The 13152-nt window shown below is 49.9% G+C and overlaps 2 protein-coding genes across 2 annotated transcripts; one reads left to right on the top strand and one right to left on the bottom strand.

Annotated features, from left to right (window-relative positions):
- The first annotated feature begins 435 nt into the window (after positions 1 to 435).
- Positions 436 to 10424, top strand: LOC128267238 (uncharacterized). The gene is made up of 9 exons (XM_053004038.1): positions 436 to 482; positions 1656 to 1894; positions 3092 to 3196; positions 3508 to 3642; positions 3717 to 4854; positions 4921 to 6673; positions 7225 to 7467; positions 7932 to 8066; positions 8736 to 10424. The coding sequence occupies exons 1-9, from the start codon at positions 436 to 438 to the stop codon at positions 9108 to 9110; spliced, it is 4170 nt and encodes a 1389-aa protein (XP_052859998.1). The 3' UTR covers positions 9111 to 10424.
- A 74-nt stretch (positions 10425 to 10498) lies between these two features.
- Positions 10499 to 12989, bottom strand: LOC128267248 (nucleobindin-2). The gene is made up of 4 exons (XM_053004053.1): positions 12796 to 12989; positions 12625 to 12729; positions 11665 to 12549; positions 10499 to 11605 (listed from the first exon to the last, which is right to left on the bottom strand). Exons 1-4 carry the CDS (start codon positions 12934 to 12936, stop codon positions 11027 to 11029), a joined length of 1710 nt encoding a protein of 569 aa, XP_052860013.1. The 5' UTR covers positions 12937 to 12989; the 3' UTR covers positions 10499 to 11026.
- Between the last annotated feature and the right edge of the window lie 163 nt (positions 12990 to 13152).

The following is a 13152-nucleotide window of genomic DNA, read 5'->3' as shown; positions in this document are numbered from 1 at the left end:
TGATCGTTGGACACAGGTTATAGGTTCCTTTTACCTAACGATACTAACGATTGATTTGCTACATTTCCAGACACCTGAAGTGATTGTGAAACTTTTGTAAAACACGGTGAGACTGTACACAAAGTACCCCAGCGGGAATGGAAATACCGGAGAGGAAGTGAAACTTGGCAAAACGTCTCAGAAACTGTGCGTGTGAACTGTGTTGTGGCATCGAAAGTAGCAGGTGAAGATCGGCTGGCTGTGTGTGCGTTTTTCGGAAACCAAGTGCTGCGTATGCGTCGCCGGAAGGTAACAGGAAAGCCTTTCGAACGGAAGTGCGGTTCGGCGGGGGGAGGCCGCACCGACGACGAGTGACGCGCGTCCTCCTGCAGTCGACGGTCCAGCATCGCTTTGCATTCCGGCCGCAACACCTGCAACCGACCGGTGGGGGGCACCATGGATGCGCTAGAATTGTTCCACGCCGACGAGCTAGTCCCGGAAAAGTAAGTAAAGATCCACTTTCCACTTAAATTCGATGATGTAAAGCATTTGCTCCTTTTTGTAACATGTAACACTTGTCTAGTGTTGTCGGTTGAATTTTTTACAGACTTGTTTATATTTTCATTACCATTTACGTATGGATCGTCATTTGGAATGCGACGAACCAATGGAGTGTAAAAAGATACTCGGCCAGGAAGCGGTCAAGTGGAACCACCGTCTTATTACTTTTTACCGCCTCAAATCGGGCCCAGCTTCCGCGGACCATAAAACGCAGCCATTAATGACACTGTAGTTGTTGACTCTCTCGGGTGTGTCACGGTGCTTCCGGTGCAGTGTGTACCGTTTTGGGATGCATTGTTCTTCGCGTTTCTTTGTTCACTTCTTGATTCGCTGATTCCAAGGCATCTGAAGGAAGCCAGGCAATAGCACCGCCATAAGAACTTCATTAAGTGGGACAAAGTGATGGAGCTGTGGGTCCCCCCGGGGTTTAATAATCTGTTTATCGTGAAACAACAGTCGGGGATGCGAATGCACTCTCCGGTGCAACACGAGTGCATCGGTTTTGGAACCAAGACTACGCGGGCGCAGGGTTGGATTTTCCACATGACTCATGTTCTAAATAGGGATAATTTCATGAACGTATTGCTTCATTATAAATTAGTTGCCATGTGAAATTATAATATTGCGCCAAATAATTGCATTGTTGATGGCATTTGATGATGAGTCCCTTAATTATGCTCTATGCCTCCGATTGGGGCCGATGGCGTGATGTGGCGTGTTTAAACTCACTCACTCACTCACGGCTTATCGTGCGCGAATGCACTCTGATTCTGGCATTCTGATTTAATTGTACCCATCGGTTGGTTTGGCAGCATCTCTCGATTGTTGGGCAGGCCGCAATTGCGGGAGTAAAACAGTTGCAAATCGGGATAATTCAACGGGAAAACTGGCGCTTCTTCGATTTCGTGATACATTTTGCACCATTCTCTGGAGGTGTTGCCCCAATCCGATGGTGTGCGATAAATTGGCCGATGCTTATTATGGAACTGGGTTGAAAAGGGGTTTTCACGAAGCCGGAGTGTGATGCTTGTCTCGTTTGCAGGTTTGATTATTCCTAGTTTTCCCAACACTAAGCGCTCTCTTTTCTTCTCGCTCTCTCTCCATCTGCCAATCAGTTGCCTCGACACGGAATGGATTGATGAAGATGAAGTGTTTGCAATCCTGAAACAATGGGAAACGCGGAGCGGCAACAAAGGGAAAACGGCGATGACCAGCACCGGCAGCACCTGGAACAACAGCAGCGCCGGTGGTAGCAGCAACAGCACCATCAACAGCAGCAACAGCAGCGGCAGTAATGGCACTATCATCCACCAATCATCTTTCAACAACGATAGCAACATTAGCCCGAAACCGGGTAAGTTTTGCGGCCAGAAGTTCTGCTTCTTTCGGACACAAAACCTTCGATATCACGTTATTCGGTTCTGGCCGAGGCGTTGGGTGTGACAACTGCGACAAAAGGCGTAGGTTTCACGGGCGATAAATTATGGAATGGTCTGATGCGCGGAGTACAGCTAAACCATTGGGCCAGTTCGTGGAACCCCAGGCTTCGAAACCATTTCATCTAAAGGCAGAGCTTGCGGCATGCGGCAAGATATCGACAAAAGTTTTATGTCTGTTTTCCTACACCGGCGACAGTCGATCATTCAACAGAGACGCTGGAGGTTCGCTGTCTCCGAAGGACAACAACTTGCGCCGACGCAGACCAACTTTTAGCCCTCACTTCTTCTGTCGGTCGCGCCGTGAAGAATGCAACCGTTGTTCGCGAAAGTGACCGGTTGTGTGTTGCGTAGAAGCTCGGCAAAACACCTTCACAAACCGCCTTCTTGGGGAGCCATTCAAAAGCAAGTTCCAAGTTCCGAACTGTGCTCAGGGTAGCGTGTACAAACAGTATTTGGAAATGTTACTTCCCACACACACACACACACTTGCCGGGAGATAATTACAGCCAACGCGCGGCACTATTTTGCCCGTCGAACTTGACTCGCTCGCTGTCCCGCTGCTCGAGAGGCAAGATTTGAGCCAAGTTCGTCGTTTAATGCACCGTTTCCGTTCTAGTGGAACCGCTAACCTGTCGGTGACACCTAGCGCCATTTTAGAAAGCGATAGCCGATTGGTTTGGACTTCCGCGACTGAGACCGTTGCCCAAGTTGGCATTTTCCTTATTCGCAATTTGTTGCCGGCATTCGCTTGATTGAAGGAAGGTAGTTTACTGCTTGCTAGGGACAAAAGTAGTCATCGGTCGCCTAAATTGGTCTCTGTGGCCATAATCTCATCGCACATCCCGCTATCTATCGTAACAGTGCTTTGATGGTCATATAAAATTCCGATCCGAATGACCTCAACGAATGGCAAGGACTCGTCTCCGTTACGTTTCCAAAACCCATCCAAAGCGAATCATTTTCGAGCGCATGTTCCATTCATTAGTAAAGTGTGTTTCGCACAAAATTCCCGATCAATAAATAGAAGTAGAAATTGACGAACATTATCGGACCGAACGTTGTTGGACTCCACACACGATAAGTTGTTTTTGTTTGTTTGTGCAAATCTATAGATCCGCAATCGCCGGAGGTTGTCGAAGATTACGACAAGAAACTGCAATTGCTCGACGATACTGATAACGTTCTACGCGACTCGCAACCGAGTGTGGACAGTTTCAGTAAGTAATTCCGTTGCCGAATTCATGAACTCATCGTGTCGTCGTCGTGTGTCACTGTCCCTACCCACAGCAGTAACCCTCCGATTGTTGATTGGCAAATGTTTCCCCGTAACAAGAGAGCATGCATGTGGCGGCCAATTGGCAAACTTGCATGGAGCGAACTAAGTAACAAGTCAGCAACATTAATAATCATTCCACTTTGAACGTAATTTATTAAATTTCACATTTAACACACCTTTCATCGAAACAGTGTTGTGTTGGTTTGCTTAAAGCTATTGTTTCTGTCTGATCACACGTCTTCTTCCTTGTAGGTTCCAAGTATGTTGACACTCGAACGTTCGTTAGACCGAAAAAGAAACTGGAAGCCAGCCCACTTCTAAACATTACCGCTGCTTCCTCGGAGAATCCAGCATCACCCTTCGCACACCATGAGGTCAGTATGGGACGTGGCCCGGTGGCGTTAATTTGTGGCACTGCCTAATGTTTTCGCTCTTTCCCCCGTAGCTTTCGGTTTCGGGAGGGTCGCCACTGCTCAACGTACAGATCGGTGGTCCGGTCACGCCATCGCTGGCCAACTCAGCCACCGGCAACCGGCTGCTGATGCAGCGTAGCTGGCTGAACGATGTGTCGCCACCGTGCTCGATCATGAACTCGATGGAGTACTCGGCGAACGAAAAGTTCACCAACAGTCTGATCACGAGCGGTGACTTCAGCAGCGTCGGGTGTCTCCTGAACACGAGCGACGAGCCGGTCAACGTATCGACCATAGCCAGCGCTAACTACAACGGCTACAGTCTGTACAGTGTGATCGAGGACCGGCAGCGGCTGGAGAACCTCTGCCTGGGCGACGAATCTACGCTCACGAAGGATTGCAACATTTCGCGTACCGATCTGAACGGCATCGAGAGCGTGTCCGGGGTGAGCACCATGCAAAACTCATACGAAAGTGGCACGGGCAGGAGCGGTGGCGCCGGCAGTGGTGGCGCCGGCAGTGGTGGTACCGGCAGTGGTGTGGCCGTTTCTGGTAAATCCTCGTTCGAAGAAGAGGAATCACCGAACGGTACGGAGACCAACTCCACGATAGTATTGGCAGCGTCGAGCGGAACAGTGGCCTCGAATGATACGTTCCTGCTCCCGGAAGCACCACCACCGTTGGAGCCGGAAACCCTCCTGATGGCGAACCTTCGTGCAACGATGCTGAACGGAGGAACGTACGATGCGCGACGGCCTCGAAACTTTAACACATACCGCAAGCCACGTTCTTCGTTGAACCAAACATTCGATGCCCTCCCCAAAGTGGACCCGGAGCGAAATGATGCAGAGCAAACGTTTAATGCGTCGGCTTCCGGCGGCACTGCCAAGCACACCGTAATGAACAGTACGTTCGGGATCGTTGGTGAAGGGAATCAGGATGGTGGTGTCAACTCAACGTTCACGTGCAACCGAACGATCAACCTGAACGAGACGTTTCCGGCAGCCATCGTCGGAGACAATGTTCCGTTGCTCGACCTAACGTTCGATGCAGCACCGTCGGAGTACAAAGTTCCTTTCGGACGCACGTTCAAGCGTCGGTCACGTCCGAATGGAACGCTGACGGAGGAGGAAGACGATCCCAAGCTGGTTAGTCCGTTGCGCCCGGAAACAGTTGGATCGGCAGAGACGGGAGCGGATGGAAAAGCGGTTCCACACACACCGAACGGGCTGGTTAAAGCAAATGTGGACCCCTCACTGATGATGGTCCAGTCTACGCCCTTCCATGGCCCGGTGAAGCGTGCCGTGGGCCCAGAAACTTCGCTCAAATTCGATGATGATGTGTCACCGATTGCTTCCACCGCGAAGCCGGTCTCCGACGAGGCGGCACTTCAGACCCCAACCAGCACCGGTGGCGTGACACGGAACGTTGTCCGAAGAAGCCGCAATCTTGATCAGGATTTGCGCTCCGAGGGCAGCCCGAAGGTTGTGGAACTGGACGAACTGGAAACGGACGAGTTCGATGTCCAGATCCGGCGACTACCGGCTTCCGGGGGCTCGAAGGCGGACATATCGAACTTCCTGGATGCCGAGAAGCGCATCTCGCTGCAGCACTTCGAAGAGTTCGAGAAGTCCATCATGGAGAGCGAACACAGTGGGCTCGACTTCGACGAGGTGCTCAACTCGCTAACCGCGGACGTACGGCGGTCCGGTGAAAGCAGCGACAAGCTGCGCCAGTCGCTCGACAATATCAAGAAGCGTCACTCGCGCATCAACCTCGAAAAGCAGCAACAGGATGAGCTCAAGCGCAAGCTACATCAACAATCGATCGAGCCGGGCGATGACACTCCTCCACCGGCGCTCGACAACAAGCTGGCGGATTCGATGACCAAAAGTACCGGCATGTCGTCATCGAGCGGCAGCGAACGATTGCTGAATCGCCGAAGTCGCTACAACGAGGATGCGAACTTGACGTTCACAGCGGCACAGCCGGAGCAAAAGCAACTAAACACAACGATCACCGTGGCGAGTGGGTCAGGCGGAGGAGAGGTTGAAGAGACCGCGGGAGCGGATCGTGTCTCTACTGGCCCTGAGGTAGAGGCGTACGATCGTAAGAACCGGGATCGTTTCAAGACAATACGCATCATCAAACGGTGGGAAGATGGGCTGCCGGCACCCGCTCTGCCGGATGCGGATCAAACGGAGCCGTTGGTACTGCCGGGACAACCATTCTCAGGCCACGAACCGGTCGGAAACGGGTTTGTGCTTTCTGCTGCTCCCCTCAACAGTACCACTAACGTTAATAGTGCCTTTAGTCGGGTGGATCAAAATTCACTGAAAAGCGGAACGGCGGGGGGAGCGGCAGGCGACCGGATGATAGGACGGGCTGGAGCTGGAATGAATCACCTAATGATGAAGACTGACCCCAAAGGACCACCACTGGGGATCTCCGGAGGGGATGAGCTGTTTAAGAAACCGCAAGCAATCGTGCAACCGGTGGCGGGCATCGTTCGCAGCAATCTCTCGAAGCAACCACGCTACTACGGGGCCGGGACGGGGCTGGCGGGCGGTGGAGGCGCTTTGGCTCACCGTAAGGACCTAACGCTAGCGCTGGGCAACAAGTCCAGTTCAACGGATAGTCTCGAACACCAGCGGGCCGGCTTCGGAGGGGACTATCTGCCGCAGCAACAGTCGCGACTGACGGCCATTTCGAAGCTGGGCGGTGGAAGTGGTGGTCTGATCGGTACCGGGCGATACTCCCAGTACACGACGGGCCTACAGAAGCCACAGCAACCATCGTTGCTGCAGCCGAAGCAACAGCAGCACCAGCAGCAACCGGCACCAGCACTCAAGTCGCCGATGGGGACGAAATCGAAATCTTATCACAGTCTCACTTTCGCCCAGGCCAATGCCACTGGCTACGGCGGTTCCAGCGGCAATCTGTCCAAGGTGCACGGATCGTCCGGTTTGCAGCTAAAACTGAAGCACAATGCCAGCAACACAGAGGTAGGAATCATTTGCAGGTTCACTTCCGCTCATCATCCGATCATCCCGATACTTGTGCGCGCCACCCAGCTATGGTTTTGCTTGTGTTGTGTTTGTTGTGGAAGACGTTTCATTTCATTCAATTACGCAGTTACTTGGTGCCATTATTCTTGGTTCATTATTGCTTTCCGTTTATCTTTGAGCGGCTTTATGGACGAACAAATTGGAATCATTTGTATCATACACAAAGTGTTGTTGGAGCCAAATTCAAGCTGCGGTTCATGGTTTTTTGCCTCCCCTCGGTCTATCACGTTCACTTGCACCCATTTCGATTTCCATGTTAACCGTTGCACTGTTTCGGATTGGTTTCGCATTTCCCAATGATCAATCACGATCATTCGAGCACGATCATTCATCAGTTACTTCATCTCCGTACATTCTCACACTGGCAGTGGATGCTTTGGTGTCCTCGCCTCACTTCCCTTCATGCGTGAGGTCGCTCGTCTGTGTGTGTGTGTTTGTGTGTGTGCCGTGCACTAACATTACTGTACCGCTCGGTCACTGTTTTGTAGCTGAAAAGTACCATATCGAAACGGTACTCGATGCAATCCAGTCCACTGCATCATCCATCGTCCGGCATGAGGCCAGTACAGCAAACCGCAGGAGCAGCAGCAGCAGCAGCAATGCCGGGAGCAACCGGAGCAAGGGGAGGGGCAATGGGACGGACCAGCTTACCGCTGGTACGGCCGAACCAGTTCCTCCCGAACAACAGCGGCACCGCTGCTTCTGCCGTAGCTAACCAAACTACCACTACTGTACGTGTTTGTGTTTGTATTCAAAGTGTTTTCCTTTACTTTATCTATCATTTTATTGGCTAAGGCTTTTCTTGTGGCATCTCTCTAACATCGTCTGCCTGTATTCTACTTCAAGATACAGTTTCCCTTAGTTGTTGCAAGCTTCTTGTTTTACATGCTTGGCTAAGGTTCTGAATCTTGGTCCCTAACAAATGTCTCTCTCCTGCAATGCTATCGGTGTCCCTTGCTGGTGTCCCTAACCCCGCCATTCATTGGATGTAAGAACTGTGCTTTGGAAACAATGGTTTGGGTACCGTACAATAATGCTGCATTAAAAATGAAATCGAAATTGTTTGCGCAAAATTATGAGCCCCGCTTATCGATCCACTCTGAAACTAATTCCCGTACTAAATTGAGCAAACGGTAGAACAGTTACTATGGAAACATCATGCGCCTTTATATGTGCTCTTACCCTCGTTCGCTAGCTTTCCGGTGTACAAATGCGCACAGCCGGTGGTTTGGCTAAAACGTCCCGGCTCGGGCTGGTACGGCCATCGTCCGGATACTTCAGCTACAGCACGCACCGTAAGCACCCGGATTCGGACAACGAGTCCATCAATGTAAGTAGATGTAGTTCATTTGTGTCCAAAAGTTGACCCTTTCCAACGTTCTTCCGCGTACCTTCGCGAAGGTACGTGATCACAATGTATCGAAAACTGCATATTCCAAATTCATCAATACTAGTTCAGATCCTAAATGTCTAGTGTGGACGCCTCGTGTAGTTTAATCAGCTGTAAATTTTGGTGGTAACACTTCCCTCATATCACCAAAATCCACACCGCGGCCAACTCTTCTGCTTTGGTTCGTCGTTTATGATGTTTAGATGTGCATTCTTCATGACATACTTGCTCCTAGTAATTTTCAGGCACTTAATCCATATTTTGCAGGCGTCTTTTTTAACGACCCATACTTAACTTATGCCATCAATGACACGACTTGAACTATGAAACTTTTTCTCCACAACCTAAAAATTAAAAAAAAAAAACCCCAAAGACTTTTAACATGACATAATATGGTTTCCAAAAATGCATGACATCGTTGTTAATCTAATGTCCTTCCGTGGTTACCCTTTGTATAGAAAACAGGAGCTATGCCCCATATGGTAGCTACGAACGTGTTTTCTTTTGAATTTTGTACTCATATTTTTGTCTTTTTCTTTTTTCCATACCCTTCATGTACTATGCGTGAACCGCTCGTGTGCTCCCGTCCGTGTGTCGTCCTCCCGCTAGAGCCTGTCCTCCTCATCCGCTAGCTCTAGAGGCAGCCTGTATCGTGTAGATAGTCAAAGTATAGCAAACAATGTACAAACCTTTACCACCACCACGAGAACCCACAGTACCGACGATGTGAACGGCGCTGGCGTGGTGGCGAGTAGTAATGGTTTGCTAGCAAGACTTAATGGTACCGGTGGTGGTCTAGCCGCAGGATCGTCCGTAGTGGAAGCGAACCCCGTTCCGACGGTGCCTGGAACGATCGGTTCCATCGGCATGAAGCAGCCGACGAATGGAGTGATGAAACCGTCCGGATTGAGGCCCCCCTCAGCACTCCGAGCCCCGGCGGTGCGCAGTGGGCTGCCACGCCCGACCAGCTACATCCGACGATAGACGGAACGCCGAACGGGAGCGCCGTAGGATGTCGAGATAGTAGAACGGGCAACTTAAAAATCTACGCAAACCGTCTCCATTGCCTACCCGGGGCGCTTTCCTCAACAGTATTTCCGGATCGAGTTTTAGCCCGACAGCCAATACAGCACACTCCATACTCTTATAATCCTTCCTCTCTCTCTCTATCTCTTTATAATTCCTTCGAAAACGCCATTAGTTTGTAATGTTTCTTTTTCGACTGCATATGTTGCGGATACCCTTCCTTACAGTGGCTTCCCTTTCCCTGGCGAGTAAATATGCGACAAGTGTTAGGGGTCACTCCACTTCTACCGCCATCATTACGATCGATGATGAGCGTGTATCGAAGGGCAAAGGACCGGAAATGGGCAAAATCGAACGAACAAACCCCAGCCAGATAGCATTCAATCGAACAATACTATTACTTAGAATACCTTTAAGATAGATGTTGGCCAAGGATTTTGTTGCTGGCGAAAGTGCGCGCTCGTCCTCCGTATCTTTTACGCTTTGAACTGTTCACTCTTTATCCTGTTAACACGAACGTCCTGTATTTCTTCACCATTAGACTTCTGTAGAGTAAGCAATAAATCGATTGGTTAATCTGATGCCCCCCGCAAAAAGAGAGGTCTTCGTATTTTTCGTCCCTCTCAAATTCGGATTGGTCATTGGATCGTCTAGACATATGAACCGCGGTTTTAAATTCGTTAACGAGAATCGTTATCGTTTGTGATAAGTCTGAGCTTTCGTTGCGCCTTTCGACACTGCCCCGTTGTCGTGTTTGTTATTGGTTTATTTCTGCGCTGCCAGAAGCAAGTCCAGCCCACGGGTGCGCAGGTTGGTTTAAAAAATTATACACTACGCAACATCCGCTTCTATCTCCTTTGGTATCCTCCTCCGGGTTGAACTCCCTGGTACGGAACTCAATGGCACGAGGACGAAAACTAGGGCCCAAAAAGAACGCTCCTTTACAAGATTGTAGGAATTGAGTTGATAAAAACCAGCAACTATCGATGCCGTGGAAATGCCGAAAAGTAAAAGACTTTGCAACATTGCTCTCAATATCGTAGTTAAAGGCAAACAAACCTTTCAATCGCGAATTGTTAAAATTAAATCAATCATCTGCTAGGCTAAGTGATGTAGGGAATATAAGCAAGCAAATGATACTAACCAGAGGGAGCAGAGTACAGAAGTGATGGACGGTAGGGGACGTGCCAGCGGGCGGCAGGAATTGTGCATCAGGCCCTTCTACCGTTAGTGTACATGGATCTAAGCATATACACGTATTTATACATTAAACTGAACCCTCTATGTAGGACAAAATGATGATCTGTTTCACTACACACCAAAATATCACCTGCGAGAATGGTAAGTTACTAAATCGAATCGAGAGCCATGAATAAACCGAGATGTGGCTCCTTTCCGAACAAACGTTTATTGCTGCTGTAATTTACATACAAAAATAAGCATGGAATATAAGTGTATAAAAACGGACATCACGAAACTAGTTCTACAATAGAGTTACGATCGCATCACAAATTATTCAAGTTCAAAGAGGGCGGTAAACATGGTACTTTGTCGAAACTGGACACCAACAACACTGAAGCACACACATCCTGCAATCTCCGGGTCCACAGGTTTCAACCCGTTTAATTCAATGCTATTTTGTTATTCTAATCCTTTTTGTTTTATACCAACTCGCAACAATCTATCTACTTGGTGGAGCGCGCGGAGTGTTGGTCGACGAGGAAGAGGCACTTCCGTTGTTAATATTTTGGAAGCTCCAAATGGGGGGGAGGGTGATTTGTAAACAGAGAACTTCGTTGGCATTGACTGATTGATTTTCTTTTGTTTCATTTGCTTAATTAAACAAATGCCCCTCTATGGGTCGTCGTCCCTATCTAGTGTTTCATCTGCACCACCGATGGCTGCGCCGAGACTGGTGCTTGTTGTTGAGGCGCTTGCTGCTGTCCAGATGGTTGCTGAACTGCGGCAGGGCCAGGGACAGGGTGTGGTGCCTGTTGCGGAGGTTGTTGATTTGGCTGTATGTTCATTTGTTGCGGGTGCTGTTGTGGGGCATTTTGCGGAATGTGATTCGACTGGAACTGCTGTTGCGGCGGCGGTTGCTGCTGCTGCTGCTGCTGGTAGTGCTGCTGTTGCGTATCATGTTGCTGCGGTGGCGCTGGGTGTACTTGATTCTGTACGGGCTGTTGCTGACCCGAGTACACCGTCGACTGCTGTCCGGTGAATGTAGCGCTCTGTGGGTTCATCTGTTGTTGTGCTGCTGGATGGTGATTCGGTTGCGGCACTGGAGGTGGCCCTTGTTGGTATTGGTGTTGCTGCTGATACTGCTGCTGTTGTTGCTGCTGATAATGTTGCTGTTGCTGCTGTTGGTGATACTGTTGCTGTTGATAATGCGGTGGTTGCTGCGGAGGATAGTGCTGCTGGGGAATAGCGTTCGGGTGAACCTGATATTGACCCTAAGAATTGAAAAGCAATAATGAAACGAGGAATGCAACACAGAGATATTGTTACTTACATTCGGTTCGGGATGGTAACCCTGCGGCATGTTGGCGTGCGGCGGCAGCTTTCCTTGCGCGATCAACCGTTGCACCTCCTCCTGGCGGCGACGCTCAAACTCCAGGTACTCGTCGTGCGTAAACTGCGGTTGATGGTCAACCGTTTCCCACTCGGGATCTTTCTGGAACTCGTCGCGCTTGGTCTGCTCCACAAACTCCTCGAAGCTAATCAGCCCGTCCTTGTTGGTGTCCGCTTCCTGGAACACATGCTCCCGCATACGCTCCATCTCCTCGGCCCGCTCCTTCATGTCGTCTTCCGGTGCTCCGGCCTGGTACATTTTGTTCAGCTCGTTTATGAACAGTACCTTCACTTCGTTCTCGTCCCACATATTGTTGCCGTCGAGATCGTGCAGCATGAAGAAGGTTTTCGGATCAAAATCCTGCGAGTCCATGTGATCCTGTTTCTCCCAGACCTCTTCCAGTTGCGCCTTGTTGCCCGGATGGTGAATCTTCTCGTGATTGTCATGCTTTGTCTGTTGTTTCTTTAGCTCCTCCTCGTACGCCTTCTTGTGTTCCTCATCGAGGGCTCGGAGTTTCTCCTGCTTCTCAAACTCCTTCTGTAGTTCGTACTGCTTGAAGTCTTCCCGCCGCCGGCGATCGTTTTCCATCAGGTCTTGGGACGTTTTCAGGATAAGCTTCTTCAAATCGTCAATCTCGAAAGTGTGCGGATTGGAGTGGTCCAGATGCCCGCTGATCTTCAGGTGATCCCGATCGATCTCGTTCGTCAGCTCGAACTGCCGCGTAGCTGCCTCCTTCAATCGCTGCAGTTCCATTCGCTTCAACTCGTCCAGCCGCGATCGCACGTGATGGCTGACGAATTCAAGCTCCTGTGCAATTTTACCTGACTACATGATACAAAAGAAAAATGATTTACATCATCTCGAAAGGCACCCAACGGTTAACGGTATTGCTCATCGTACCCGAATGTCCGTTTCAGCAGCTTTTTGCAGCTTTTCCGCAAATGCAGGATCACTTTCGAGCACGTTAACGACTTCCTGCAGATACTTGTTGTACTCAATAATGCTCTGTAAGTAAGGAAGCAATCAGTTACGCCCGTCCCGTTGAATGTTTTACGCCCATTGCCCATTTACCTCCATTCGCTCCACGGTGTTCTCTTCGGGATTGTCTTTTTTCTCCTCAGCAACCGTGGGTTTCTGCGTCACAACCGGAAGTGCCAGAATCGATGGCAGCAGGCCGCCAACCAACACCAGGACCAGCAACCGGGCGTTCATGGTGAGGCGGTTGTCGGAAAATCGTTATTGTAAAACCGTGATTTGATTGCCGGCACTACTGAAATCAACAAAAAAAAATAGGCCAATCGTAAACCTGGCAAGATAAGATACGAGTGCTCACGGTACGAGTTGCAGAAAAAAAAATATTCGAATGACACACGCGCTAAACACTTCAATGTGGCTAAAAACCAACCGCTCGGAGCCTACTGGAGATGA

Source organism: Anopheles cruzii, chromosome 2, assembly GCF_943734635.1.
Source record: "Anopheles cruzii chromosome 2, idAnoCruzAS_RS32_06, whole genome shotgun sequence".
Classification (NCBI taxonomy): Eukaryota; Metazoa; Arthropoda; class Insecta; order Diptera; family Culicidae; genus Anopheles; species Anopheles cruzii.
This window is presented reverse-complemented; position numbering and strand designations above follow the sequence as displayed.